We start from the raw sequence: 26,569 nt of genomic DNA, 5'->3' as shown, positions 1-26,569 counted from the left end.
CCCGGGGGCTGCTGTAGGACGCTGCCCGGAGCAGGACTCACCATTGGTGGCCGTGTTGACATAGTAGCGCCGGCCCTGAGGGGACAAGTAGCTCTGCCAGCCCGGTGGAAGGACAACAGTCTGGCTTTCCTCTCCCGGCGGAGGGGGGACCATTCCAGGCTTCTGTGGAGGAGGAAAGAGAAGGTCACACACGTGTGGCATTTTTGCAGCTGTCTCTCAACCGGGAAGCGAGAGGCAGATGAAGTCTCCCTAGAATGGCTTGACGCTGGTTGGGGTTGGGGGTGGTGTGGTGGCCTACAGGCCTCCCTGAGGGAGGTAACAGGCTACAGGTGTGATTATGGGGGTTGCCTGAGCAATGACGGGTGAGAAGCACTTAGATTTTCAGAACCACCACAGAAGGGACAGCTCCCCCCACAGGATGCGGGGTGGAGATGTGCTCAATGAACGTGGCTGGGGTTTCTCTCCTGGGCCCCTAGGAAACCACTCACAGGGATGCTGCACCTGCCTGAGGGGGTCGGGGGTGGGGGGTCACTGGAATCTGAAACTCTCCGGGACCACCAAATAGCTGGTTTTTTTCTAGTCAAATGTCTAAATGGCAAAGAGAACTGGGAAGCTGAGGTGAAACTGGCTTCTTCCTTTCCACAGTATGCACTGATGTGTGGTTTAATTCTTTTAACTAAGCGTGACAGTACTTTTCTTTAAAAATAAATAAATAAGGTCAGAGAAAAAGTACACAACAGAAAAACAAGATAAAGACACAAAGGCTATAAACAGAGGTGATTTGTAGTGGTGGGATTATGAGGAATTTTTTATTCTTTTCTTTTTGCTTATCTCTTGCATCTAAATTTTTGTTAATACACACAAAAAAGTTGTGACCTAAATAAAGAACATTGAAAAGTAAGAAAAGAGGGTTCAAGTTAGCCTCTCAGACAATTGCTATTCCTTGTGAAGAAAGTAAGTTGACTAAAATCAGAATTCCAGCCACACGAGGAGAGGTGTGGTGAATTTCTCAGCAAAGCTGGATCCTGTTCAGAAATATTAAAACTCATCAGCTTTTAAGTGCCCTCAGAATCCTCCGGCCATACCAGAAGAGGCAGGTTCTGGTCACTGATGACCACTGTTTGGGAAAATAAGAGATTGAAATTGAGCAGTAGAGACACTCATTTCCCAGACTGCTCTCAGCTTCTCTGAAGCTGCAAAGCCTCATGCTTCTGCTTCCTGCGGTGCCCTGCACACCCTCAGCGGGATGGGATCAATTGTAGTTGCTCCTGGGACTTGGGGTAAACACAGCCTCCCCGTGTCCCTCCGTGGAGTGGTGGTGTACGTTTCATTACAAATGTTCACAGTTTAATTAAAAGCCTTCCCCTATGCCCTAATGGCTTGCGACTCCCACACCTGTTAACTCACAGCACCTCTGACTCTGTGCAGAAGACTGGCTTCTAGAAGAACTACCCAGGGCTGGACAGCAGCCAGGAGGCCTCCTCCTCAGCAGAAAATGTCCACTGAGCCCAAGCACACAGCTGTGCATGTTTACCTGGGTGTCCAGACACTGCTTCAGCCCCTCCCAGATTGGAAAGTGGTCAAAACACATGCAAACCCTATGATGAGTATTGTGTTTTGTGTATAAAATATCCCACCTGTGGGAGATGGGCATGTTGGCTGAGTGGAGGTGGGAGTAAAACAAGATGAGGATCAGAGGGTTGGCTGAGGAGAGAAACGTTCTTTTGTGGGGGGCAACACCATGCAGCACGCGGGATCTTAGTTCCCTGACCAGGGATTGAACCCACCCCTGCTGCATTGAAAGCACAGAGTCTTGAAAACCGGACCACAAGGGAAGTCCCAAGAGAGAAACCTTCTAGAACCAGGTTGCTTCTGCTTGACCCAAAGTAACTTATAGAATCCATGAAGAAAGGCCAGATTGAAGCTTGTCTAAATAACCTGGTAAAAATGAGAGATTTTTAAGAGGTATCAGAGATGGATGCCATCAGAAATACATTGCAGAGGAGAGACAGACCCAGAAGCACAGTGAAAACCAGTCCTCTGGTCTCTGGCTCACCATCCTGACTCAGCCTCTTAGCAGCCACGTGACCTGGGGAAATGACTCAACCAGCTGTCTGTTGCCACATCTGTGAAATGGAGGGTGACGATATTAGCCCGGTTGTGGAAGACACCATGGAAATTAATAACACACTAGCCACCAAGGACAGTACCTGTCACCAGCTGTGTTCAATAAATGGGGGTTCCCAGAGGAAAGGGGAGCCATTTGAGGCTGAGTAAGACCAAGCTTCACAGAGCCTCTGCCTCCTACGATGTGAAGTTCAGGGGCAAGTACCTGGCCTTTGCCCCACCGTCACCGCAGATGGAATGTCACCATTCACAGTCACTTCCCTGAGGTTTCTATTTCTAGAACTGCTCAACTTAAAAGGGAAACACAGACCTGCAGGGGAGGCTGGCGGGTTAAGACGCTGACTCTCACACTCTGGTGAAACGACCTCTCCTGTGCTGGGCTGGTGGGATGAGTGAACTGGACCTTCCGTGCCTCTGGGTCCCACCTGTGAAACAGCATCAGTGATGCCTGTCCTGTCTCCACAGCTGCGTGGTGCTGTTCTCTTTAGAAGGACTAGTGAACTCGCCTAACTCTGTAGGGTCAGAAGAAGCCCGAGTTTCCATCTGAAGACACTGATGACCAAGGAGGGGCCATGACCGCTCTGAGGTTGCCCCCATCCAGGAGATGCAGGGCCCTCCGGAAGGTACCTGGAGAGGTCTCCTGGATGCTGAGCCCAGAAGGTAGGGGTGCTGAAAGAGGGGAGGGGGACACCTGGGCCAACATGGCAAAGATGGTCTCTACCTCCCCTCTAACATGGCCACGGGGCCCCACTCTGCATGCCATCTGTGTTCTGCTGTGTTCTGCTTCCACCTCCCACCCACAAGGCAGCCACAGTTCCCTTGTTGTCTCCCTTCTTCCAGAGAGAAGTCCCTCCTGTTGGCTGGTTTAAAGTAAGTCAGGAATCAAAGATGTGCAGACAATTGGGTATATCAAGAGAATTGAAAACAGTGCTCAAACACAGACTTGTATACACGTTCACAGCAGCAGCATCTACAATCGACGACTGGTAGAAACAACCCAAGTGTCTATCAACTGATGAATGGACCAACAAATGCCCCTCTGTTCATGGGATTCTCCAGGCAAGAATATTGGAGTGGGTTGCCATTCCCTTCTCCAGGGGATCTTACTGACCCAGGGATTGAACCTGGGTCTCCTGCGCTGCAGGCAGATTCTTTACCATCTGAGCCACCAGGGAAGCCCATGTGTATCCATAAAAAGGAATATTTGGTCATCCAAAGGAATAAAGTATTGATATACATGACAACACAGACGAACCTTGAAATGATGCCATGTGAAATAAACTAGCCACAAAAGGCCACATACTGTACGATCCTATTTAAATGAAACATCCAGAATAGAAAAATCCTGAGAGATAGAAAGCAGATGATTGGTTACCAGGGGGTTGCGGGGAGGGGAAAACAGGTACAGGGACTCCTTTTTGGGCATGATGAGAATGTTCTGGAATAGACAGTGGTGATAGCTGCACAAAACTGAGAATGTATATGTGTCACTGATGATAACTTTTATGTTAGGTGTATTTTTTTCTTTTAATTGGAGTATACTTGCATTGCAGTGTTGTGTTAGTTTCTGCTGTACACCGAAGTGAATCAGCTGTATGTATACATACATCTCCTCCCTCTGGGCCATCCCAAGCCCACCCCTCTAGGTCATCACAGAGCACCCAGCTGAGCTCCCTGTGCTTTATTCAGGTGGCGCTAGTGGTAAAGAACCCGCCCACCAATGCAAGAGACACAGGTTTGATCCCTTGGTTGGGAAGATCCCCAGGAGGAGGGCATGGCAACCCACCCCAGTATTCTTGCCTGGAGAATTCCATGGACAGAGGAGCCTGGTGGGCTATGGTCCACAGGGTTGCAAAGAGTCGAACGCATGCACACAGGTACAGGTGTATTTTAACACACACACACACACAGTTGGCCTTGCCACCTGCAGGCCCATCTAAGCGGCCCAAACCATCATTATCTTACTTCTTGTGGTTGAGGAGGGCCAGGCCTCCTGGGAAAGCTGCCCCAGAGCAGTCAAGAGGATTCAGCATGAGGAACTACCCAGTAATTAAGGTCTCTGCCAAACCTATACTTCTAATTAGTTTCCTTCCAACTTAAATCCTTCCCTTCCCTTCCCTAGTCCTGTGGCTTCTCCCCTTCCATTTCAGCAGCTCTTTCCCATGGGAATAGGAACTAGAAGCAGGGGTGAAGGGTGAGGTTGGGGACCACACCTACAATGAAGATGATCAGAAGAAGTGGGAATCAGGGGAGATGAAACCAGTTTCCTCCAACTCAGAAATTCTTAACCTCATGCACAGCACAGCTTTGTGGGAATCAGGAAATACTGCCTCTTCTCCAGGTGGGCTGGCCCCAAGTGCAAGGCTGGGTTTAGCCTCCCTTGACCTCACCTCCTCCCAACTTGGCCCTCTTGTTCAGTTCAGAACCTGCTCAACTGTATATGACAGCCCATCCTCTGAGAATCTAAAGCAAATCCTAGCTCTTCTGCCCCCCACCCTTCAAATGAAGACATGTGTCTACCTACTCACTCACCCTATTTCCTATGGAACATGCAGAGGTTCCAGACGACTTCAGAAGCCCAGTCCAGAAGGTTCTCAAGAAACATCTGAGCTCGGACCCCATCAGCAATCACCTATAATGACTTCCACTGCTTATCAAATGTTTACCGTGCACCAAGGACTGAGCCAGGTGCCTCACATACTCATCTTCAATCATCACCACAAGCCTGCTGCAGAGATGCCATTTTCTTCCCCCATTTTAAAAGGAAGAATCCGAGACTCAGAGAGTTTAATATCTCACCCAAAGCTGCACAGCTAATTAACTGGTGAAACCAAACTTTACAATATTAGCTTTATTCGAGAGATTTCCATCCAGTTACTCAAATCCTGGCTACCCTCAACCCATCTCTCCCCAGCTCTCTGTGATCAGCTCCGAATCTTCACCTGGACCACCTGACATCCCAGATCCCACCCAAGGAGGATGGCACCCCAGCCTGATCCTCCTGCCTGTCTCACGGTCTCCAAACGAACATATGCCTCCCCAGGAGATGTGCAGAAATATCACCACCCACGTGCAAGCAGTCACGTTCCCCGTCTGTGGGCTGACTTCCTTGTCTCCTTACTTAGAACAACACAACCGAAGAAAATTTTCCTCTTAGTAATGGCTACTGATTCCCCCTTGGGGTGGGAGGAGGAGAGGGGCAGAAGAGCAGGTGAACCAAGGGAAGTCACCCAGAGATTAAAAACAAATCCCCGCTACAGCAGTGTTTCTCAAAGTGTGGTTCCTAAGACACCCCATCCATCACCTGGGATGTGGGTTAAAGTACAGATACTGGAGTCCTGACTTCAAATCAACCTTGAGCCTGGGAAGCTGCCTTTTAACATGTTATCCTTAAGTCTCATGCTCAATGAACTCAGAAGAGAGGGTCTGCAAGCTTTCCTGAGAGGGAGTGATGGAGAGAAACGATCATTTCTGAAATCAAAACTGGGAACAGAAAATTAACAATTTATAAAAAAAACAGTGTTTGGCTTACTGGCTATGTATGAAAGAAAAGACTCCTAGCCCCTAGCCCAGACCCTTCAGAGAGACTATTTTAAGAGAGACCCAGTCTCCCTCTGCAGCCTCCAGGCAGTACAAACCCCAACACTCAGCTCCCGGTAGCCTCTTCAAGTTCAACCCGGGACTCCTCGCCCTTCAGGAGACTTGCAGGAGCATCTTGCTCTTACCTTCCACAGATGTGAGCAGATGGTCCTCGCTGGTGGTAATGGGTGGTCGTCAGACACTCGATTTTGTAGTCGGATCAGACGAGTTTAAGGTCCCCCCATTCCACGTCTTCTCACACCCCAAACCCAGAAGCAATAGAAGAGCTAAAGAAAGGCATATCCAGGAGCCCCCACCCCCACCCCCCTACACCCAGATCTATATATAACAGCGCTGAAGTTGTCAGCCTAACGAGCCACTTTCTGGCAGTCCTGTTGCCATGGCAATGACTGCTAATGAGCCCAGGGCTGTGATTGGCACTGCCTGAAGGCTTCTCCACAAAGAACTCTCCAGCAAGTTCTCCTTTCTCAACCACACGGCCAGCTGGGACACCTGGGGGCAGCCAAGAAGTGGCCAGGGGTGCCTGGGAGCCATAGGTCCCGGGGAACCACTTTGTTACAGGTGCGCCCAGAGCAGTCCTGAACCCAACAGCCCGGAGCGGCCTCTACTGTCACTCAACATGGGCCAACCAATTAAAGACAGGGCTGCAAAGGAGCCACCAAGAGGACCAAGACCTGGTCAGGCCAGAGACTGGAGACTCAAGTCCAACCCACCCCTTCTGCTGACATGTGTTCAGGGTGGAAAGAGCCCCACACAAAGCTGGGAATGGCTACCCAAGGAAAGAGCATCTTTGGCTATGGGTTAAGCAACCAGGCATGAAGTGGGGCCCCGCCTTCCACACTGCTGCCGCCGGCCCACAGGCCTGTGTCTATGAGAATTCTGGGCACCTTGCCTCTATCTCACAGGTGAAGTATTGCTCTCTCTGGCTCTGGCAGCCTTTCTGTCCATGGAGAGCAACTCACAGACACTAACTGGGGAGGAAAGGGGGACCCATGACAACAGCACAGGGCATTCTGGGAAGTGTAGTCCTCACAGTACTTTTACATGCTGGTGGGAAGAGGATGGATGTTCACAGCATGTTCATGGTCTTCCAGTGGGTCTTCTAGGGGTTAGAGATTTGGAGACCTGGCCAGAGTGAAGGGGAGGAGGAGGAAGAGGCAGAAGAGGTGGTGGAGAAGGAGGCGGCAGAGGGGAAGCAGGTGGAAGCAGAAGAGAGGCCACACAGGAAAGAAACATTTAGGAAGGCAAGGCCACGTCCATCTTGTTCTTACCTTTACTCTAAGCTCAGTATTCAGAATATTGGATGGATGGACGGACAGATAAATGAACGGAAACTGGGAGCTGTAACAGAAACTAGGCTTCAAACAGATTTGAGAGGCTTTCTCACCAAACAAGTACACAGAGAACAGCAGTCCAAGCAATGTATGTGCCAGTGGTAAAGAATCCACCTGCCAATGCAGGAGATGCAAGAGATCTGGGTTCGAATCGCAAGTTGGGAAGATCCTCTAGAGAAAGGAATGCCAACCCACTCCAGAGGAGCCTGGCAGGCTATAGTCAATGGGGTCACAAAGATTGGGACATGACTGAGCACGCACATGCATGTGCGCACACCAATGAAACATCCCAGCTCTTCATGGATCTGACTGAACAGACTGTTCAAGTACAGGGAGGTGGGGAGACCAGATAATACAGTGTTTTTTCAAGTGTAGGAAATAAACTGAGGAACAGCATCCGGAAGCCTCAGGAGCAGCACAAATTTCTACTCATGAGCTCATCTGATCTCCAGAAGAAAAATTCCAGGAAACCATTGAGTGACCGCAAAAGAAGGCAGGAATGTACAGCATTTATGCTACAAAAGTCATAAGGAGAGAACAAACTAATGAAGAAAAGGCAAATTTGTTTAAAAAAGTGATATAAAAAAGGGACAGAATGTGCTCAAAACTGTACGGAAAATTAAAAGATAGTGACAGAAGGAACAGCCGCACTGGTTGCAACAGAATATAAAATCAGTATTGCAAAAAGGAAAAAAAAAAAAGAATCAGTTATGGACAAAACAAACTGAAGATTTTTTTCCCCCCTCCCGGAATGCAAAAGGAAATGGGAAAACATGAAAACGGAATCAACAGAAGAGTAGGCCAAGGTGCTAGGTATTCCCGAGGAAGAAACTAGAACAAAAGCCAAAACAGAAAAGAAACTATAAACAGAGATTTCTGGGGTTGGGGGAACTTTCCTCAGCTCAAAGAAGACACACAGGAAGGTCCTGTACTGCTCCAGGCAAAATGGGATTTCAAAGCCCAACAACAAGCCGACACCCTCTAACAACACATTTACACAGCAACGAAAGGATAAAGTCCTACAACCCTTTAAGTGGGAGGCGGAGGAGGGTGTCTCCAGTAAAGGAGCATAAATAAAGTGGCCCTAAGCTCCTCTGTAACCACGATTCCAAAGACACCTCTGGATCATTATGCAGAAAATGCTGAGGCCATTCTATGTGGCCACAATGTCACATGTCCCTCACTATGTCACTTTGTCTTTCATGAACGAAATCGCTCAAAATACATTGCTCTAACAATAAAGGCTCAGGATATTTACCAATCAAGTGCTTAAAAGGTACACTCCAACTCCTTGTCTGCATCAGCTACCTTCCACAATCCCCCCACTGAACCCGCCACTGTTCTCCATCCACCATGCTGCTAGAGGAAGCCTCATACCGTGGGTGAGACTGGTACCCACTCTGAGAAGTGAACATCAGTGCCATGGGGGCTCTCTCCCAGCACCCACAAAGCTGCCAGCCCTGGGCACGGAGGCTGAACTACTTTGAGCATTGCAGACTGGCTCCTGAAGACTCAGTGAGGGTCCCGGGAACTCTGAATATCCATCAGCAAGCCCCCACCCCACCCTCCACCCAGTGCCTCCCTGGGGGCCCATCAATTCACTGGGCATGTTTCTTAGGACTGAATAGGCAGAGGACACAGAACAATCAACTCTGTATTTTCTGACCCTGAAAAGGAAGGGAGTGATCTGGTGAACCAGGAATTTTGATGAACACAATTACAATGTAGCCCATGCAAGGGTACAGGAAGTCAACTCTCACAGGAAAACTTGCTCAACTGGAAACCATGGGGTCTCCAGCAGGGCAAGGATGGATGAAAAGCTTTGCAAGCAATACCACAAATTATGAGAATGAATTGGATGAATGAACCCTCCAGGTTCAGAGGCCACTTCATGGCCTTGCAGTGTCCGGGGGCCAAGCAGTAGAGAGTAAGAAGGAACGGATAGTGTTGGAAGTGGCTTCTGTACCAGCCCCGCACACATTCTTACACGAGCCCCACTTCACCGACCCTCGAGGAAAGACATTTTATTATTGTTGCACCTTCCATACAGATACAAATCAGTAGAGAAGACAATGCAAGAGATGGGGAATTCTGAGTGGCTGGTATTTTTCCTGGGGCACCATCCAGTATGGCTGGGATTTGAGAGGGGCTCACTCCTCAGAGTCTCCTGGGAGAATCTCCACATTGACTGAACAGCATCAACGTGCCACTGAATATCACAATCCCTCTTGCTGCTTACAGACGAGTTTAGGAGCAGGAAACCAGAGTCCTTGTGGCGATGCTGAGGGCCACGTGGTGGGGAGGAGGGGGATGGGGGTTCCTGTGGGTGCTCCTGAAGTGTTGAGAATGCTCCAGGAGTAAGACAGAAGCCTCAGTTGTATCCCCACCTTGGAGTCTGGAGGGGCTTGGGGAACCCCGGAGAAAGCCCCTAACACCTGTCCCGTGTCTCACGTGTGTCTCATCCTGATGTTTCCGCGCTCTAAAGGACAAGGTGGTGAGCTCCCGGCAGCCGGTTCTAACTTCGGAGCAGGAAAAACCCAAGTGATTCTGCTCCCCAGCTTGTGATTCACAGAGACATTTTATTCAAACTCAGCTTCCTGATGGGCTGTTGAGAATGTCGGCTCCCTTCCTCCCACCCCTCCCCTGACAGATTAAAAATAGCAGGGGCTGTTCTGAGATCCTACCTCCATATTGGGAGCATCAGCAGAAAACACAGGGGTCCAGGCTTAGAGAGGCTGCGTTCCCAGGCAACGAGCTGTAATTCACGTGGTCCCCTTTGCCTCCCTGGACTTCTTTCTCTTCATCTGTGAAACCAGGGGTTACGAGCCCTCAAACACTGGGGTTCTACACCCCAAGAAGCATCTTTCATAACAGAGCCCAAAACTGCCATGAGGGAAATCTCAAGGCATTTAAATGACTGGCGCGAACTTGCAAAAGCCTCCACCACATAAATAAGAGAGACGGCAGAAACCTCCTGATGAGGAACATAAATGTTCATGAAACTCCCCCCCCACCACCTCTTTTTACGCACAATTTCCCCCCCAAACTCCTCTGGGCTCCAGAGGCAGAGATCTGAAACTCCTTTGATCTAGAACTACTGCTTCCTTCTTACAGACTGGGGATTGGTGGGAAAGAGAACAGTGAAGTGATTAACAGCAATTGGAAATCATTAAATTTATGCCTGGGACTTCCATGGTGGTCCAGTGGTTAAGACTTCACCTTCCAATGCAGGGAGTATGGGTTTGATGCCAGATTGGAAGGAAGATCCCAAATGCCTCGTGGTGGGGGGAAAAATAAATCAACAACACAAAACAGAAGCAATATTGTAACAAATTCAATAAAGACTTTTAAAATCATCCACATTAAAAAAAATTCTTTAAAATAAAAATTTATGCCCAAACTTCCCAGGGGACTCAGTGGTAAAGAATCTTCCTGCCTAGCAGGAGACACAAGAGATGTGAGTTTGATCCCTGGGTGGGGAAGATTCCCTGGAGAAGGAAATGGCAACCCACTCCAGTATTCTTGCCTGGGAAATCCCACAGACAGAGGAGCCTGGCAGGCTGCAGTCTACCAGGTCGCAAAGAGTCAGACACAACTTAGTGACTGAACCGCAGCAGCTGGATAACTGAATTGTGGGCAATATACCTGAAACCTCTGTGGGGAGACTGAACCCTGAATTCTCCTTTTTCTGCCACAGGTCACTGTTCTAGCCTTTTCGTGGCTGTAATGTCTCTATGTTTCAGAGGAAGGAGTTGGGGTAAAGTTTAACACTTCCCTTAGATGAGATGGTTGGATAGCATCATCAACTCAATGGACTTGACTTTGAGCAAACTCTGGGAGATAGTGGAGGAGAGGGAAGTGTGGCTGCAACCCATGGGGTTGCAAAGAGTTGGACACGCTTAGGAACTGAATGACATAGTTGTAAAGGATCTCAAAATGTATCCTAGAAGAAGATCCGGGGTGGGGGGTGGGCGGAGGCAAAAAAAAAAAAAAAAAAAGCATCCCAGATTTTCTATACTACTTTATAATGACATCAATTATCCGATTCTAGAAGGTACTTTTGCAGGACATTTGAGGCTCATTCACATGCAACACCCTCCCTAGGGAGCTCCTAGTAGGGTGAAGGCCCTTCTAGATGATTCCAAGTCCAATTTCCCTTCACAAAGTAAAAAGCCTGGGAAAAAGAGAATTTTGCCAACACTTGGTATTGGAAAGGGAAAAAATAAAGAAGAAAAAGAAATATAGCCTTCCTTCAGTATTAAGGTGCAAAACTCTAAAATACTTTATGCTATTCCTGGCACTCTTATAAGTTGTTAAGACTCTGAAGAAAACCCCATAATCCAGTTTCCCAAGCATTCTCTTCTGTTCAAAATGTATTTTAGAAGCTCAGAAGTAAGTCAGGGAGTTGAAAGTCGCTAGTCCAGGCAGTCAGAGGCTTGGGAACCTCATGAAAAGCAGCCTGCCTGCCAGAAAAGGAGCTTCAAAGACAGGTGACACAGTTGCTGCCCACAGCTGCTCTGGGGACAAAAGCGGGCTTCCTCCGGGCGAGTTAGTACCATCTAAAAGGGAGGCAGAGTAGAGCTCACCAGGGCACAAAGGTGAGGGTCTCTGATGCTCTGCCTGTGTCCGAGATCCAGATGATCCAGCTTCATGGATGCTGCTCTCAGGACCACAGGGACCAAAAGGAACCTGGGGTGACCAGTCTTCTCCCCGTAGGGTCGAATTCCAGTTACTCTGCAGTGCCAACGACGTGTGCTCCCAATGATTCCAATCAAAGACTTCCAACTCTGTGAACTTGTTCCTGGTGATTCCTAATGGGCTCAGGACCATGAGCACCAGAGGGAGATTAAGGCTAAGAGGGGCTGCAACTGTTCCTGTGAGTCAGAAGGGGTGTGATTCCAACCAACCCAAGTCAGCTGCCATTTTTGGAGCCTCAGCTCCTGGTGCCTATGAAACTAGACAAGTGGGACACCCGAGGACATGGCTGTTGAGGTTTGGAGTCTACCACTGCTCTCGGGGCATCGTGAATAGAATATGGACCCAGCGCGGCCACTGTCTTGCTGTGAGATCTTGAGCAACATACTTCATCTCTGCTGGTACAGAATTTCCTCATTTCAAGAATACGGAAGTTGGACAAGATGGTCTCCAGGGCTGAGTTTGTTTCTGCTTAAAATATACAGCTTGATGCTCAACGATCCTAGATGTTAGTGTAACTCTTTGAGGGATGTGCCATATTTGTAGGAGGGAAAAAAGTCATGTTCAAGGGTAGACATGGGATTCAGCGGTATGAGACAGCCTGGAACGCTGCTTTAACCTCAAACACCTGCGCTTGTGCCTCGCTGCCTCGGAGTTCAGTGATTCTGCCTCTCACCATGGGACATTCTAGTGAGTTATGTCCTGATGGCCCATGTCCGCCCCTTCCCTGTCACTCCTACAGCCACACATGGTTGCTCTCTGTTTTGCCTAAAACCAGACATCCACCTGGTGTCCTGAGATTCTAGACATCAGAAGTTAGAATTCGCCCCGCATCCAAGGCAGGCTCTGGAAAAACAGTTCTGAACCTGCCAGCAGACAGTGGCCTCTGCTCACCACTCACTCTGTAACCTGCCAATGGCTGGTGTCCCACACACCTCGTTCTCTTGCCAAGAGTTTTACCGGGCTCCTCCCCGCTCCCTGAATGCCCCTCAGTGTTCATCTCCTTGCTAATCCCTTCTTCCCTGTAAACCTCCCTGCTGCCACCCACAGACATGGCCAGACCCGCCCAGTGCTCTGCAGCCAGGTCCTGAGCGACGGTAACTGTCGGCCCTGGACTGACAGTGTCTGGGTTCTTTACAACGGTCCTTCTCCAAGTGTGGTCCCTCAGCCAACAGCTGGGGAGTCCTCTGCGAGTCGGTTAGAGACACAGGGTCCTGGGCCCCACCCTAGAGCCAGGCTCTCCATTGCAAAGGTGCTGGGGCAATTCAGATGCACTTTTGAAACCAGGTCACATGACCAGTCAGAGGCCAACAAGCATCATCTCTCCTCCTCCTTACAGGTGCAAGACCCTATCAGAAGTCATGCCAAAATCAGAGATGCTGGTTCTGACCCAGTCAGGGGGTAGAAAGTACTGGAGGAACACAGATCATCTTTAGGGCGGTCCCTGCTATCACCACCAAGCTGGACAGAAGCAACGACCCAACCTGGAACCCTAGTGTCAATACTGGCTTAACTGAGCAGACACCCAACTACCTTCTGGGGACCTGTATCCTTTAATGGGCTTTTATTGCCCACTGTCCCAGCTGGAGCTGGGTCATGGAGTAGGGGGTTGGGGGGTGGGCAGAAACCAGGATGTGGGAGAAGTTAGGCAATGGAGGCAAGACCTGAACTCTAATCCCCATCATAGAAAAACTCACGTCATCACACTGCTTCTCCGTCACACTGAACTAAACTGCCTTCCCAGGTAGCAAGATGGAGGCAAGACTTCCTTTCCCCCAACAAACATTCCCTTTTCCATCTTTTCCCCCTCCTTCCCAGCTTTCTCAAACATCAGCCCATACCTTCCCTTCCCCCCATCACTCTGGCCTCAGACCCATGAAAGGTGCCCCTGACACTCCACACTTGTAAACTCAGCATTTGAGAGCCTGTATTTCAGAGAGTTCTCAGAACTGCCTCTCTGCAATGACGAACTCATCCCAGAAACATGCACAGAAAAGCCAGCTGCCGACACATTGGCAGGTGAGCGGGATCGAGTCTTACCATCAGAGGCGAGCTCATCTTCTCTGGGGGCTGCTAACTCAGGATCCTGTGTGAGGTCTCCGGGCTGCCACCTTCCTCACCATGGGCCCCCTATGCAGGAAATGAGGCCCAGGCAGGCAGCTACCCCAGGGTCAGGGCTCTGAGCAGCCCGGAGGATGTTCCTGTGGCTTTTCACACCGCTGTTCTTTCACAAAGAACCCACTACATTGCACAGTTCCTTCCAAATCTGCTCCAGCGCTTGTGAGGAAATCAACGATGCATTCTGGACTTTCCAGATGCAAAGGGTCTGGAGGCTTGCTTGCTTTCTTCTTTTTTTTGCACTCTCTCTTTTTCCCCTTTCTCAGCTAAAAAAAAGTTGGCTGAGGTCAGGACACACAATGGCCAAGCCTGTGTCACTGACCAGTTGCCTCCCACCCCCAGGCCTGTGGACAAGAGCTCCTTTGTCCACTGTATTTTAGGCGGGACTCCCTGGGTCTGCCCAGACCCTGCAAGGGAATGTTCCGCCAACTTCTTCCCAAACCGAAGTCACGGCTCTGGCCCCGGCTCCGGCCCCAGCTGTGCAAACCCAAGGCCAGATAAAAACCAACGTAAAAAGGAAGGAGAATGCCCTCCCAAAGAACCATCGTATTACACCCGTCCAGGGCTGAAAAGCTGCAGCTCCCGAAGAAACAAGACGAGGGTCCTCTGCCTTCACTCTGCCCTTGTCACTCCCAAACCTGGACAGATAGAGGATAAAAGAGGAGGCGATGCCAGGCATCTCAGACGAAAACAGCCTGGGGACCACAGATCTGTTGGTTTCATGTGAAGAAAGGACTGGACTCCGAGAGCAACACTGTCTCCAACAATGACATGAGTTTGGCAAGGACTTGACACCTTGGTGAATCTACCCTGTCACTCTGCTTACAAAGCTTTTTGGAACAGCTGAAGGTTTAGCACTTACAAGTGCCCTGCCTTTCTGGGTTCGCTTTCAGATGCAAATCCTAGGGATTTCAGAAACTGATTCTTGACATCGAAGTAAATATGGTTTTCTGGAGGGACCGAGGTCTCAAGGACTGGGTCAGTTCAGTTCAGTTGCTCAGTCATGTCCGACTCTTTGAGACCCCGTGAGTCGCAGCACGCCAGGCCTCCCTGTCCATCACCAACTCCCGGAGTTCACCCAAACTCATGTGCATCGAGTCAGCGATGCCATCCAGCCATCTCATCCTCTGCCATCCCCTTCTCCTCCTGCCCCCAATCCAGACCAACCTAGATAACATATTAAAAAGCAGAGATATTACTTTGCTAACAAAGGTCCGTCTAGTCAAGTCTATGGTATTTCCAGTGGTCATGTATGGATGTGAGAGTTGGACTGTGAAGAAAGCTGAGCACCGAAGAATTGATGCTTTTGAACTGTGGTGTTGGAGAAGACTCTTGAGAGTCCCTTGGACTGCAAGGAGATCCAACTAGTCCATTCTGAAGGAGATCAGTCCTGGGTGTTCATTGGAGGGACTGATGCTGAGGCTGAAACTCCAATACTTTGGCCACCTCAAGCGAAGAGCTGACTCAATGGAAAAAAAGGACTGGGTGGTTTCCTATAAATCAACACTTCTTCTCTCAAACACACGAATGAAGTGTCTAAGTAGGAGGTTTCAATGCCCACCCTTGGTTGGGGCTGGGACATCAGTACTATTGACTAGGGACACAGTCTGATCAAGGTCATGTCTTTTCTGGTTCACTGCTTACTAGCTGAGACACACAGGGCAAGACCTCTAAGCTTTGGTTCCTTCAACTGTAAAAGAGAGAGAGTACCTCTCCCAAAAGGTTGTTGTGAGGATTCAAAGGGGAAGAGAATCCATGTAAATACTTAGCACAGTGCAGGGGAGATGTGAGTTACTACTGTTGATGTTGTTACTACCAGCAGGGGCTGAAGGAGTCCGCGCTACAGCTTCCCTGGACACAAAAGGTTTAGACTCAACAACAAAAAACAAACAACCCGATTTTACAAGCATATCTCTCTAAAGAAGATACACAAATGGCCAATGAGTGAGTGAAACGACATTCATGTCTCTAGTCATTAGGGAAACAGGGAAATGCAAATTCAAACCACAATGAGATAACACCTGTTGGGCTTCCCTAGTGGCTCAGATGGTAAAGAATCTGCCTGCAATGTGGGAGACCGGTGTTCAATCCCTGGGACAGGAAGATTCCCCGGGAGAAGGAAATGGCAGCCCACTCCAGTATTCTTGCCTGGAGCATCCCCTAGACAGAGGATCCTGGCAGGCTACAGCCCATGGGGTCGCAAAGAGTCGCACACTACTGAGCACATGCATGCACACAGTCTAGACATAGGCTTATATCTACATATGTAAAATAGTCTCAAACCAGCCACTAAAAGAAGTGAGCACATATCCAGAGGTGAGGGTCCTCCCCTGGCTGCTGGATTATCTCCTTTCTGTGGCTGGGAGGGAAGACCAGGCGCAAACCTACACCTTGTGCTGTGGGACCAGCCATGCCCTGGAATACAGAGCAAGGTCCTTCTCTGCTCCTGGAAATGGGCTCCCACCCAGGAGAAGATGAGAGCAAACTTCATTTGCACCTAGACAGCCAAGACCCTTACCTTCAAGCCCTCTGGGGTTGATTTTTTTAAATACATGTATTTATTTATTTGGCTGGGCTTCCCTGGTGGCTCAGATGGTAAAGAATCTGCCTGCAATGCGGGAGACCTGGGTTCATCCCTGAGATGGGAAGATCCCCAGGAGGAAGGCATGGCAACCCCCTCCAGCATACCAGGACTTAGTTGCGGCATTTGGGATCTTTGATCTTCATTGCAGTATGCAGGATCTTTAGTTGCAGCATGCAAACTCCTCGTTGCAGCATCTGGGATCTAGTTCTCTGATCAGGGATCGAACCTGGGCCCCCTACGTTGGAAGGTGGATTCTTAGCCACTGGACCACCAGGGAAGTGCCAGCCCTCTGGTTTTCTGGAATTAAAATGGCAATGGAAGCTTTTACAGCCCATGACTTCTTGTTTTTATAACAGCAAAGAGGGGACCCTTTTCAGGCCATTCAGCCCCAATGTGGCTCTGATGTGGCCCTTGCACCACAAAGACGAGCTGATACAACCACAGACAATAATGCCTTGCCGTAGGCAACACAGAAATCACCATCATGGTGGTTCTCCAGCCAGAGGCAAGGGGCCCTTCTGGACCATTATAATCCAGGAGGTTGATCTGCTCTGACCTGAACTAGATAGAGCAGAAATAAAAGTTCTGCAGAGATTTTGGTCTTTAGGAATCACCCAAGTTAACATTTACTCATATATACATTCTAATAGGTTTCCTGTTTGGGGTTATCCTAGCATTCAATCCAGAAGTCATGTTTCTTTTGCTTTACAAATAGTCCTCTACCAGTACAGTTGGCTGTGAAAAAGCACAAATTGTTCATTTCCTTCTGGTCCCTGGAAATAAGTATGTCTCTACCTATGGAGCCCCATGATCCAAAAGCAAAAAGACCCACAATCATTTCCACCAAGCTTCATTTTCCCCAAGTTGAATGGAGTTAGATGCAACCAACCTTCCTGTAATTATTCTTTTTTTCAGTCAAGTTGAACACTGTCAACCAAAATAGGCCACGTTTGCTGAGGGACCCCCGTTGGACAAATTGTGTTGTCTTGTAATGATAATTAATAAGAAAGAACATCTGGGGATGGTGTTGACTCACTTTTTCTAAATGCTTCAGAATGATGAAGGGAGAAATTATTCACCAGCCTGTGGAGTCTCTACAGTACAGGGTCTCAAAGACACCCCCACCCCATACACAGCCCCTTGGCTACCTGATCCATCAAGCAACTAATAACCACTGCTACTACTACTAAGTCGCTTCAGTCGTGTCCAACTCTGTGTGACCCCACAGACGGCAGCCCACCAGGCTCCCCCGTCCCTGGGATTCTCCAGGCAAGAACACTGGAGTGGGTTGCCATGTCCTTCTCCAATGCATGAAAGTGAAAAGTGAAAGTGAAGTCGCTCTGTCGTGTCCAACTCCTAGCGACCCCATGGACTGCAGCCCACCAGGCTCCTCTGTCCATGGGATTTTCCAGGCAAGAGGACTGGAGTGGGGTGCCATTGCCTTCTCCAAACTAATAACTAATCAAGCTCATAAGTAATCAAGTTACTAATGACACCTTCCTGAATGCTGTGGATGACGCAGGCAAGTATTATATGTAGGAACTGACTTCTAAAAATTTGGAAGGTTAATAAGCCACAAACACAAGTGTTAAAAAAAAAAAAGAAGAACCATACAGAGGAGTCTGTAAGGAGTGCCAACTGATAAGCTGGTGAACAATAGGATCTTTCAGAATCCAGAGGAGGGCAGAGCACTTTCATCTGGGAGGCGGAGGGGTGGCTCCTCAGAAGATACAGACTTTGCCGGACAGCAGGGATGAAAAGAAGGGCTTGACCAGAGCAGGAAGACACTAAGTAAGAAGTAGAATAAGCTTCGGTAACTGATGAGACGTCAGGGGAAGGAGCAACAGTAAAAGTCGACTCCAAAGGGAGCAAGGGAAGCTAGAACCAGTCGCACAGTGATCCAGCCATTAAGAGCCATTTGGGGGGTTGTGGTGGAGTCTGTTGTTGACACGTCCAAGTTCAAAGTGATCACTGGGCAGCCGCGGTGAGTCCAGCACATGGAACTGGAGCCCCTGCATGGAGATGATGGTGAAATCCTAAAGGTCAGGGGTCCCCAACCTCCAGGATCTAAAGCCTGATGATTTGAGGTAGAGCCAATGTAATAATAATAGAAGTGAAGTGCAAAATAAACGTAACGCACTTGAATCATGCCCAAACCATTCCTTACTCAAGTCTGTGGAAAAATTGTCTTCCAGGAAACTCTGTGCCAAAAAGACTGGGCACTGCTGCTCCAGGTCAACACTGAGTTCATGCAGAAAGGATGCACAGGGGAACCTACCAGGGCGGGAGAAGGGGGCGTCGCATTCAAGTTGCAGGAGAATGCATCCATCCCACCTCCGTGCCCTCCATCTCCATGGGCCTCTCTCAGGATTCTTAAAGGCAAAGAAAAAAACCCAGGTCTTAATCTGTTTCCCCTCCAAACCAGCCCAATGCCTCACATGCAGGGGCTACATGATGGGGAATGAACGGATGCAGGTTCTGAGGATCAGAGTCACAGGAAATGATGTGGAGGGGATCTTAAGAAGAAATGTGGAGTTAAGTGTCCATGTGAGATAATGAAAAAAGTGCTTGCTGACTACAGAGAGGCTATTTCCCCTGCTAATCTCAGAAAGAGGAATATGGAAGTAAGGTGGGTATGGAAATCTGAACACGGGCACACAAGGTGTCAGTGAGCCTGAGGATGCACAGGGAAGCGAGGGAACATTCAGAGAGATGTCGCTCAGAAGAAAGCAAGAAAGAGGACGTGGCTGAATGTAGACAGTGGCCAGCCCAGCCTACCTGGCCACACGGTGGCTCCTGTGAAGTGATTGGCAGCCAGTTCCTTGCATTCAACATGGTGGGGTCCAAGGCCCCTCGTAAAGGAGATGTGTCCCTATCATAAAGGAGTCCCCAGATCACGTGGACATAATCAGAAATGGCACCTGGTTTGTCTAAAAGGCCTCCTAACAGATACAGTTCTAGAACTATGGGATCCCCTACTCAGCATCTCCCGGACCTCAGTCACTCACGTTCTGCTATCAAATCTTTTCCATCATCATGCATCAGCTACACTATGATTTACTTAATTGGTGGGCGGTGGTGTTTTGGCTGCAGAGTCTTCATTGCAGCATGCAGGCTTCTCTTATTGTGGAGGACGGGCTCTAGATCATGAGGGCTCAGTAGTCATAGCAAGTGGGATCTCGTTCCCCTGACCAAGAATCAAACGCTGGTCCCCTGCACTGGAAGGTGGATTCTTAGACACTGGACCACCAAGGAAGTCCCTCCTTAACTGCTTTTTTACAGACTTACATGGAACCTGAATTTAGCCTGGCCCAAAGCAATAATATCTAAAAACCATGGATTTGATTGGGTTTGGACTCTCTTTTATATTACACAGCGAAATCAGTGGAACTTAAAAACTTATCTCCTAAGTTTTCTTAGGAGATAAGAAATGATCATCATCTAAGATCATTTTGTATATCCTTAGTTGTAAACTCAGCCCAGTTGGAGAAATATACTCTCAGGCTATGTGTAACACTAGTACACAGCATCCAGGCAGTGGTTTAGGAGGTTCTTTTTTGAATCCCAGAAAACCAAACTGGAATTCTTTAGTGACCACATAACCACAACTGCAGGAATGAGGGCACTGGTGTGGGCCTGAATCACCACAGGGAGGACCAAGAGGACAGTAGAGGGATGCAGGGGACTTCCTGTGGGAAGGGGCATTGGCAGGAGGCCTGTGAACACCTCTGTCAACCTTGGGCTAAAGTGGCAATAAGAGGAAAAGATAAAACCCACCCAAGCTATGAAAAATCCAAAAAGAGTGGCAATCAGAATCCAAGGAAAAAATCCTCCAGAACCTTTAAGATGCTTGCTCCTTGGAAGAAAAGCTATTACAAACCTAGACAGTGTATTAAAAAGCAGAGACATCACTTTTCTGACAAAGGTCTGTATAGTCAAAGTTATGGGCTTTCCAGTAGTCATGTACAGATGTGAGAGTTGGACCATGAAGGCTGAGTGCCAGAGAAATGATGTCTTCAAACTGTGGTGTTGGAGAAGACTCTTGCGAGTCCCTTGGTCTTCAAGGAGATCAAACCAGTCAATCCTAAAGGAAATTTCACTGAATATTCACTGGAAGGACTGATGCTGAAGCTGAAGCTCCAATACTTTGGCCACCTGATGCGAAGAGGTGACTCATTAGAAAAGACCCAGATGCTGGGAAAGATTGAGGGCAGGAGAAGAAGGGTGAGGATGAGATGGATGAGATGGTTGGATGGCATCATCAACTCAACAGACATGAGTTTGAACAAAGTCCGGGAGATAGTGAAGGACCGGGAAACCTGGTGTGCTGCAGTTCATGGGGTTGCAAAGTCAGATACCTGACACCTGACCTCACCTTAGCGGCTGAACAACAACCTTTAAGGCCAGTGGAGTGAATGGAGACAATCTTACAAAGCACAGACTAATTGTGAAAGGGGAAACAGCCCTTCACACCTTCACTGCTCTGTGTCTAATCTGAGATGCACTTGGCACCCTCATCGTTCTGGGGTCCTGATGTGATACACAGGATCTGCACCCGCTCGAGCACTGAACAGCCAGCCCCTGTGGCTCAGAAGCAGCCTGAGGGCTGCTCCTCCTTCTCCACCACCCGTTTCAGCACAGAGATGCCCGGAAAAAGAGCCAGCAGGCAGTGCAGGCAGGTGCAGGGGCCTGGGAGGGATGTCGGTTATTGGGAGAAGTCTGGATCCCACAGGTCAAGTCTGGAGGGTGCCCTGGCAGCAGTGCGTGGGGATGGGGCCAGGATGGGTTTCTCATGCCCTCCACCCATTCGGAAGAGCAGAGAACCAGGCAGTACAGGACAATGCAGCAGGTGACGGCCAATCTGAAAACAAGGACCGGCCTGGGAGATATAAGTACACCACTGAACCTGCAGCTGAGCAAACGTGAAAAGGGATTCCACCTTCCCCCAAGTTTACAGAGTGCGAAAGCCTGTGACAGACGATCTATATACTCTGTTGGTATAACGCAGAGTCTACATAGACCCTGCCTTGTTAAGAAAGTTTAAGCGGAGGGGAAACACATGGGAAATGAGTGAGGAAACACCATCCCAAAGGCTCAAAGGAAGAGCACATCTCAGAAAGTAATTCAAAAAGTAATTTAAAATGGCAGGAAACTGCTAGAATGTAAGAAGCTGTGACCTCTTAGAGAGGAACAGAAAAACTGTAATGGAAAAAAACAGGCAAAACAGAAAGGATGACGTAACGAAGAAAAGGGATGAGGAAACGATTATATGAAAACTGCTCATTTAAAGCCACATGAGCAGCTGTGGATAAATAAAAATATTAAATCAGTAAAGTGCAAAGTAAACTTAAAAGGATCACCCAAAACTGAAAAGCACAGAAAGCAAGGATATAATGAATCAGTGTAGGTTTAAGAAGTATTCCACTAGAAAAGACCAGAACAAATATATGAAAATCAACAATCAATGACAAAAGTCATGCACACCAACAAGCACAAGAGAAATGCTATCAGGAAATCAGTCCTTCTCCAGACTTTTCCTCTGCTCCTACTCACAGAGAACACTTCCCACTAAAATAAAAAGCTCCATGTGGGGAAGGCTTTGTTTCGCTCACAGTTCATCAGGGCCTGGCGTGGACCATCTGAAAGTGCTAGAAGACACATCCCACTGAGGTCAAAGTTTCATGGGCATCACCATGGTTTTGTTTATCCCTGTGGGTGTCTAATAAACATTTGCTGAGTGATGGAAAAGACTGAGGTGTAAATGTGAGTTTCTGTCCAAAAAGTTAAGACATTCAAGATGTACATATCCAGCTGAGTTATATTAATACTTGTCATGAAAGAAACAGGAACGTTCCTGTAGACATGCAAGTTGAAGACACCACCCACTTACTCTCCAGACATTGAGAGAGAAATCAAAATTAAGAAGATGCTGCCAGGGGAATAACCATATAAATGCCTTTTTTTTTTTTTTTAAATGTGGACCATTTTTGAAGTCTGTTGAATTTGTTACAACGCTGCTTCTGTTTCATGCCTTGGCTTTTTGGTCACTAGGCATGTGGGATCCCAGCTCCCTGACCAGGGATCAAACTTCCACTTTTGCATTGGAAGGCGAAGTCTTAACCACTGGATCACCAGAGAAATCTCCTAGTTGCATTCCATAGTGCTGCTCCTGCTGCTGCTGCTAAGTCGCTTCAGTCGTGTCCGACCCTGTGCGACCCCATAGATGGCAGCCCACCAGGCTCCCCGGTCCCTGGGATTCTCCAGGCAAGAACAATGGAATGGGTTGCCATTTCCTTCTCCAATGCGTGAAAGTGAAAAGTGAAAGTGAAGTCGCTCTGTCGTGTCTGACTCTTAGTGACCCCATGGACTGCAGCCCACCAGGCTCCTCCGTCCATGGGATTTTCCAGGCAAGAGTACTAGAGTGGGGTGCCATTGCCTTCTCCTTTCCTTAGTGCACCGACCCCCAACTCAGAAATCCAGCAAACTGTGCAGTCTGGGGGACTGTCCAGCTGCAAGGTTTGGTACCGAGTATTTCCCTTGGTCCTTCTCTACAGCTTTCCTCCCACCCTGGAACTATGATACACGTTTCTCCTGCAATATCCTTTAAGGCCAGTACAGACAAAGCCTCTGGCCACATGTGGGGCACATCAGTAACTGATGCCACCTTTTCTGTCCAAGCACAAGCCGATGGCTGGGGGGAGCAGCTACTGAAGCTTTGTGGATGCTGCGCTGGGAGACACACCCAACAAAAAGTCATTGTTTCTTCATCTACCACGGTCCAAGTGATGTGGGAGCATCACAGGGGCCACTCTCTCTGCCAAAGAACTTGGGTGATGATCTTCTGCACATTTAAAACTCACACTGAATGAACCAAATCTTCCTCCACACCCTTAAACAGGAAAGACTCATAAACCCCTCAATAGCCAATGTTTTCTGCCATCAAAACCCTCTTTTATATCATCTTCTCTGAGTGGTTCCAGTTTTAGAAATGAGAGTATGCAGCATGATCTCAACCACGGAAAATAACGCTCCCCCCAACTCTAAGCAGAGCACAAAGGAAACACATGAAAACGTTACAAAGGCTCTCTTTGTTTTGTGGGATTCCTCTGGCTGTTGCAATGTATTTCATCACGTTCAAAATTTAGAGTTAATTTTAAAAATTAAAAATTCCTCTTTATTTTAAAGATGTAGTCGTAAATGGTGCCTTTCCCCCCAAAATCAGCATATACAATGTTAAATGTACCATATGATCCCAATTATGTAGACAAATATGCACAGCAAAGAAAAAAAAAACCAGAAAAGAATGCTAACTATTTTTTCTTATTTCTGCATTTTCCAAGTTTTCTATAATGAGCATATTCATTTTAAGTGCATTTAAAAAAACTCTTTAACTTATTCCATTATGAATTAATGCATGCATATAGCCTTATGAAGAATATTTAGATAATATTTGCTGATAAAATCTCCCTCGATATATCCCATCTCACTTATTGTTGTTTTAGTCGCTAAGTCGTATCTGACTCTTTTGCAACCCCATGAACTGCAGCCTGCCAGGCTCCTCTGTCCATGGGATTTCCCAGGCAAGAATACTGGAGTGGGTTGTCATTTCCTTCTCCAGGAGATCTTCGCAACCCAGGGATCAAACTCGAACTTCCTACATCGACAGGCAGGTTCTTTACCACTGAGCCACAAGGGAATACAAAATATTTAGATAACATTTGCTAATAAAACCCCCCTTGACATGTCCCACCTCATTTGCCATCCCCTAAAATGAAAACTATTTATCAGATTAGGGTTCATAGTGTTATCTTTCAAATGACAGGGAGATTTGGTAGGGGGGGAGGGAATGTCTTTATTTTTAAGAAAATGAACTAAGACAAAATGAGCAACAGTTAAGAACTTACTCAACCAATGCAGGGCTAACACAAAAATTAAGAGACCAGAAGGACTGTAGAGATCACTTAATCTCATGTTGCCATTTTACAGATGGGGAAACTAAGACTCAGAGGCAGACTGAGGTTGGACGCCAAGCCTCCTCCTCCTTGATCTTTGGCCCTAAGCCTTGGTGCTAATGTTGCCATCAGGGCTGGAGAACTAGGTCTGGCCAGATGGCATGGCAGAAGCCAAACCCCACGTAGGACCCCTCCCCAGGCTGACCCCCACACAGCTCCATGCAAGAAGACCTTTGCCAACAAGCCTGGCTCTCAGCTCAACCATGAGCCACTTCCCATCTGTTTGTGGCCAGTGAGCCCCCGCAAAGGGGGGGTGACCCGGGAGGAAACATCTGTGCACACAAAGAGGAGTCATAAACGCACTTGATTTTCCCTTTTGGCAAAGCCTCTTCTGCTTATTTTTTTTCCACTCATTGAAATGCAAAGCTCCATTCCAACAAGGAGGCCTGGAAGATTCCAGAGGCTTCGAGGAACCACAGCCTCCGCTCCGCGACGGGGGCTCCCTAAAGAAGGTTATGCACGATGTCTGGGCTGTGGACACGGATTAGAAAGAGAAGAGGCAACCCCCACAAACCACGTGGATGGCCACAGACATGCCTCTGCTTGTCCTTAAACCTAGCTTCTAACCTTCAGCCAGGGCAGAGGAAGTTCAAGTGTAAGTTCTACAGCGTACCAGCCATATAACCTCAGGCAAGTCACTTTACCTCTTTGAACCTCTTTTTCTTTTCCACATGCAAAAACGGAAATACCACCACCCCCTGCACAAAATTCTTGCAAAGACTGAATAAGAGGGCCAAAATGATGGAAGAAACTTTGTAAGTATCAGCTGTACTTCCATACTGTTCCATCCCCATGAAATCACTGAGCAACCTTTAGGAAACTCATCAGCTGAGATCCCCAATGCTGAGTCACTCCTGCTGCACAGCTTGCGGGCTAACCTCTCAGAGTGACACCATATGACCTTCCTGACACAGACCGAGCTCGCTGAAGGAGAAAGAGGAACAGCACGTGACAGGGAATCAGCACGCTCCGTGGGGCAAGACTAGGATTTTGGGGACCAGCAGAAGGGGCCAGTAAAATCTGTGGGGCCTGGAAACACCTATATCACCAGGGTTCCTGGGAAGTTGGTGACCGCTTGCAAATCAGATCAAGAAACAGACACGGCCATGCACAAGAGCTGTGAACCCACCTACACAAAGCCCTACACAAGGGCCTGGCAATCTTCTCAAAGGGGCCCGCGTGCGTCTTCATTTGAATTGTTGCCATCAGCCAGGACACCTGGAGAGAATGCTTCCAACCCTGACTTCACGTTCCTAAAAATGAGACAGATTGGGCTTCCCAGGTGGCACAGTGGTAAAGAATCCGCCTGCAATGCAGGAGATGCCAGCTTGATTCCTAGGTGGGGAAGATGCCCTGGAGAAGGAAATGGCTACTCACTCCAATATCCTTGCCTGGGAAATTCCATGGACAGAGGAGCCTGGCGGGCTACAGTCCATGGGGTCACAAAGAGTCAGACATGACTGAGCACACACGTTAGATAACAAGGAGGACAAAGGACCAGGTCTCTTTTCCCCCGCAAAATCGATTCCCTCGGTCTGCACTTCACCATTTGTCCTTATCTTCTCTGGAGCTCTTCCTTGCTTAAGCACTGTTAATCGTGGGTCAGTAACATATCTATTGTGGCTTATGTGACCTTTACAAGAATCCTGGGAGAGAAGTATTCATTTTATAATCAAATCATTTTCATTTTAGAATCGAATAAACCAAGGTCTTACCACTAACAAGACACAGAACTGGTTTGAGCCCAGTGTCCTGTCTTCAAGGTGGATGCTTGCCCACTGACCCCAAGTCATCTCCCCGGTTCCTCCATGAATTAAGGCTCATCCTGGCTCAATGCTCCAGCCAGCATGGAGATCCATCTTGCTGTCTGGTGGGCCAGCCTTCTCACTTCTTGCTGTCTCCCAGGAGATGTCCCCCACAGCCCCGACCCCACCAGCCCATCTTCCCTCCCCCTGGGCTGGTCCTCTCATCACTGCCACGGCTGCCTTGTTCAGGGGTTGATGATGAGTGGTCACCACGGCTTATTCACCCGAGGTTCCTGAGAACATGAACAGAGTCCTACTCAAATCTGTCCCCAGACAAAGAAAATGCACCCAACA

General features: G+C 48.4%; 1 protein-coding gene across 18 annotated transcripts in view; it reads right to left on the bottom strand.

The window, feature by feature from the left end:
- Nucleotides 1-26,569, bottom strand: part of GAS7 (growth arrest specific 7) — a 212,698-nt gene that overhangs the window by 82,497 nt on the left and 103,632 nt on the right. For 11 of the 18 annotated variants that reach the window (XM_055576526.1, XM_055576521.1, XM_055576525.1 and 8 more), the window contains exon 2: nt 42-162. In XM_055576526.1, coding sequence (XP_055432501.1) covers nt 42-162 — 121 coding nt within the window. Of the gene's footprint in view, nt 1-41; nt 163-2,437; nt 2,553-4,659; nt 5,744-5,765; nt 6,097-9,745; nt 9,862-13,796; nt 14,097-26,569 lie in introns of those variants that run through there. The other 7 variants (XM_055576535.1, XM_055576528.1, XM_055576538.1 and 4 more) reach the window with 7 other exon arrangements.

This window comes from Bubalus kerabau, chromosome 4 (genome assembly GCF_029407905.1).
Source record: "Bubalus kerabau isolate K-KA32 ecotype Philippines breed swamp buffalo chromosome 4, PCC_UOA_SB_1v2, whole genome shotgun sequence".
NCBI lineage: Eukaryota > Metazoa > Chordata > Mammalia > Artiodactyla > Bovidae > Bubalus > Bubalus kerabau.
Note: the sequence above shows the minus strand (reverse complement) of the source record. Positions and strands in the feature narration are given on the sequence as shown.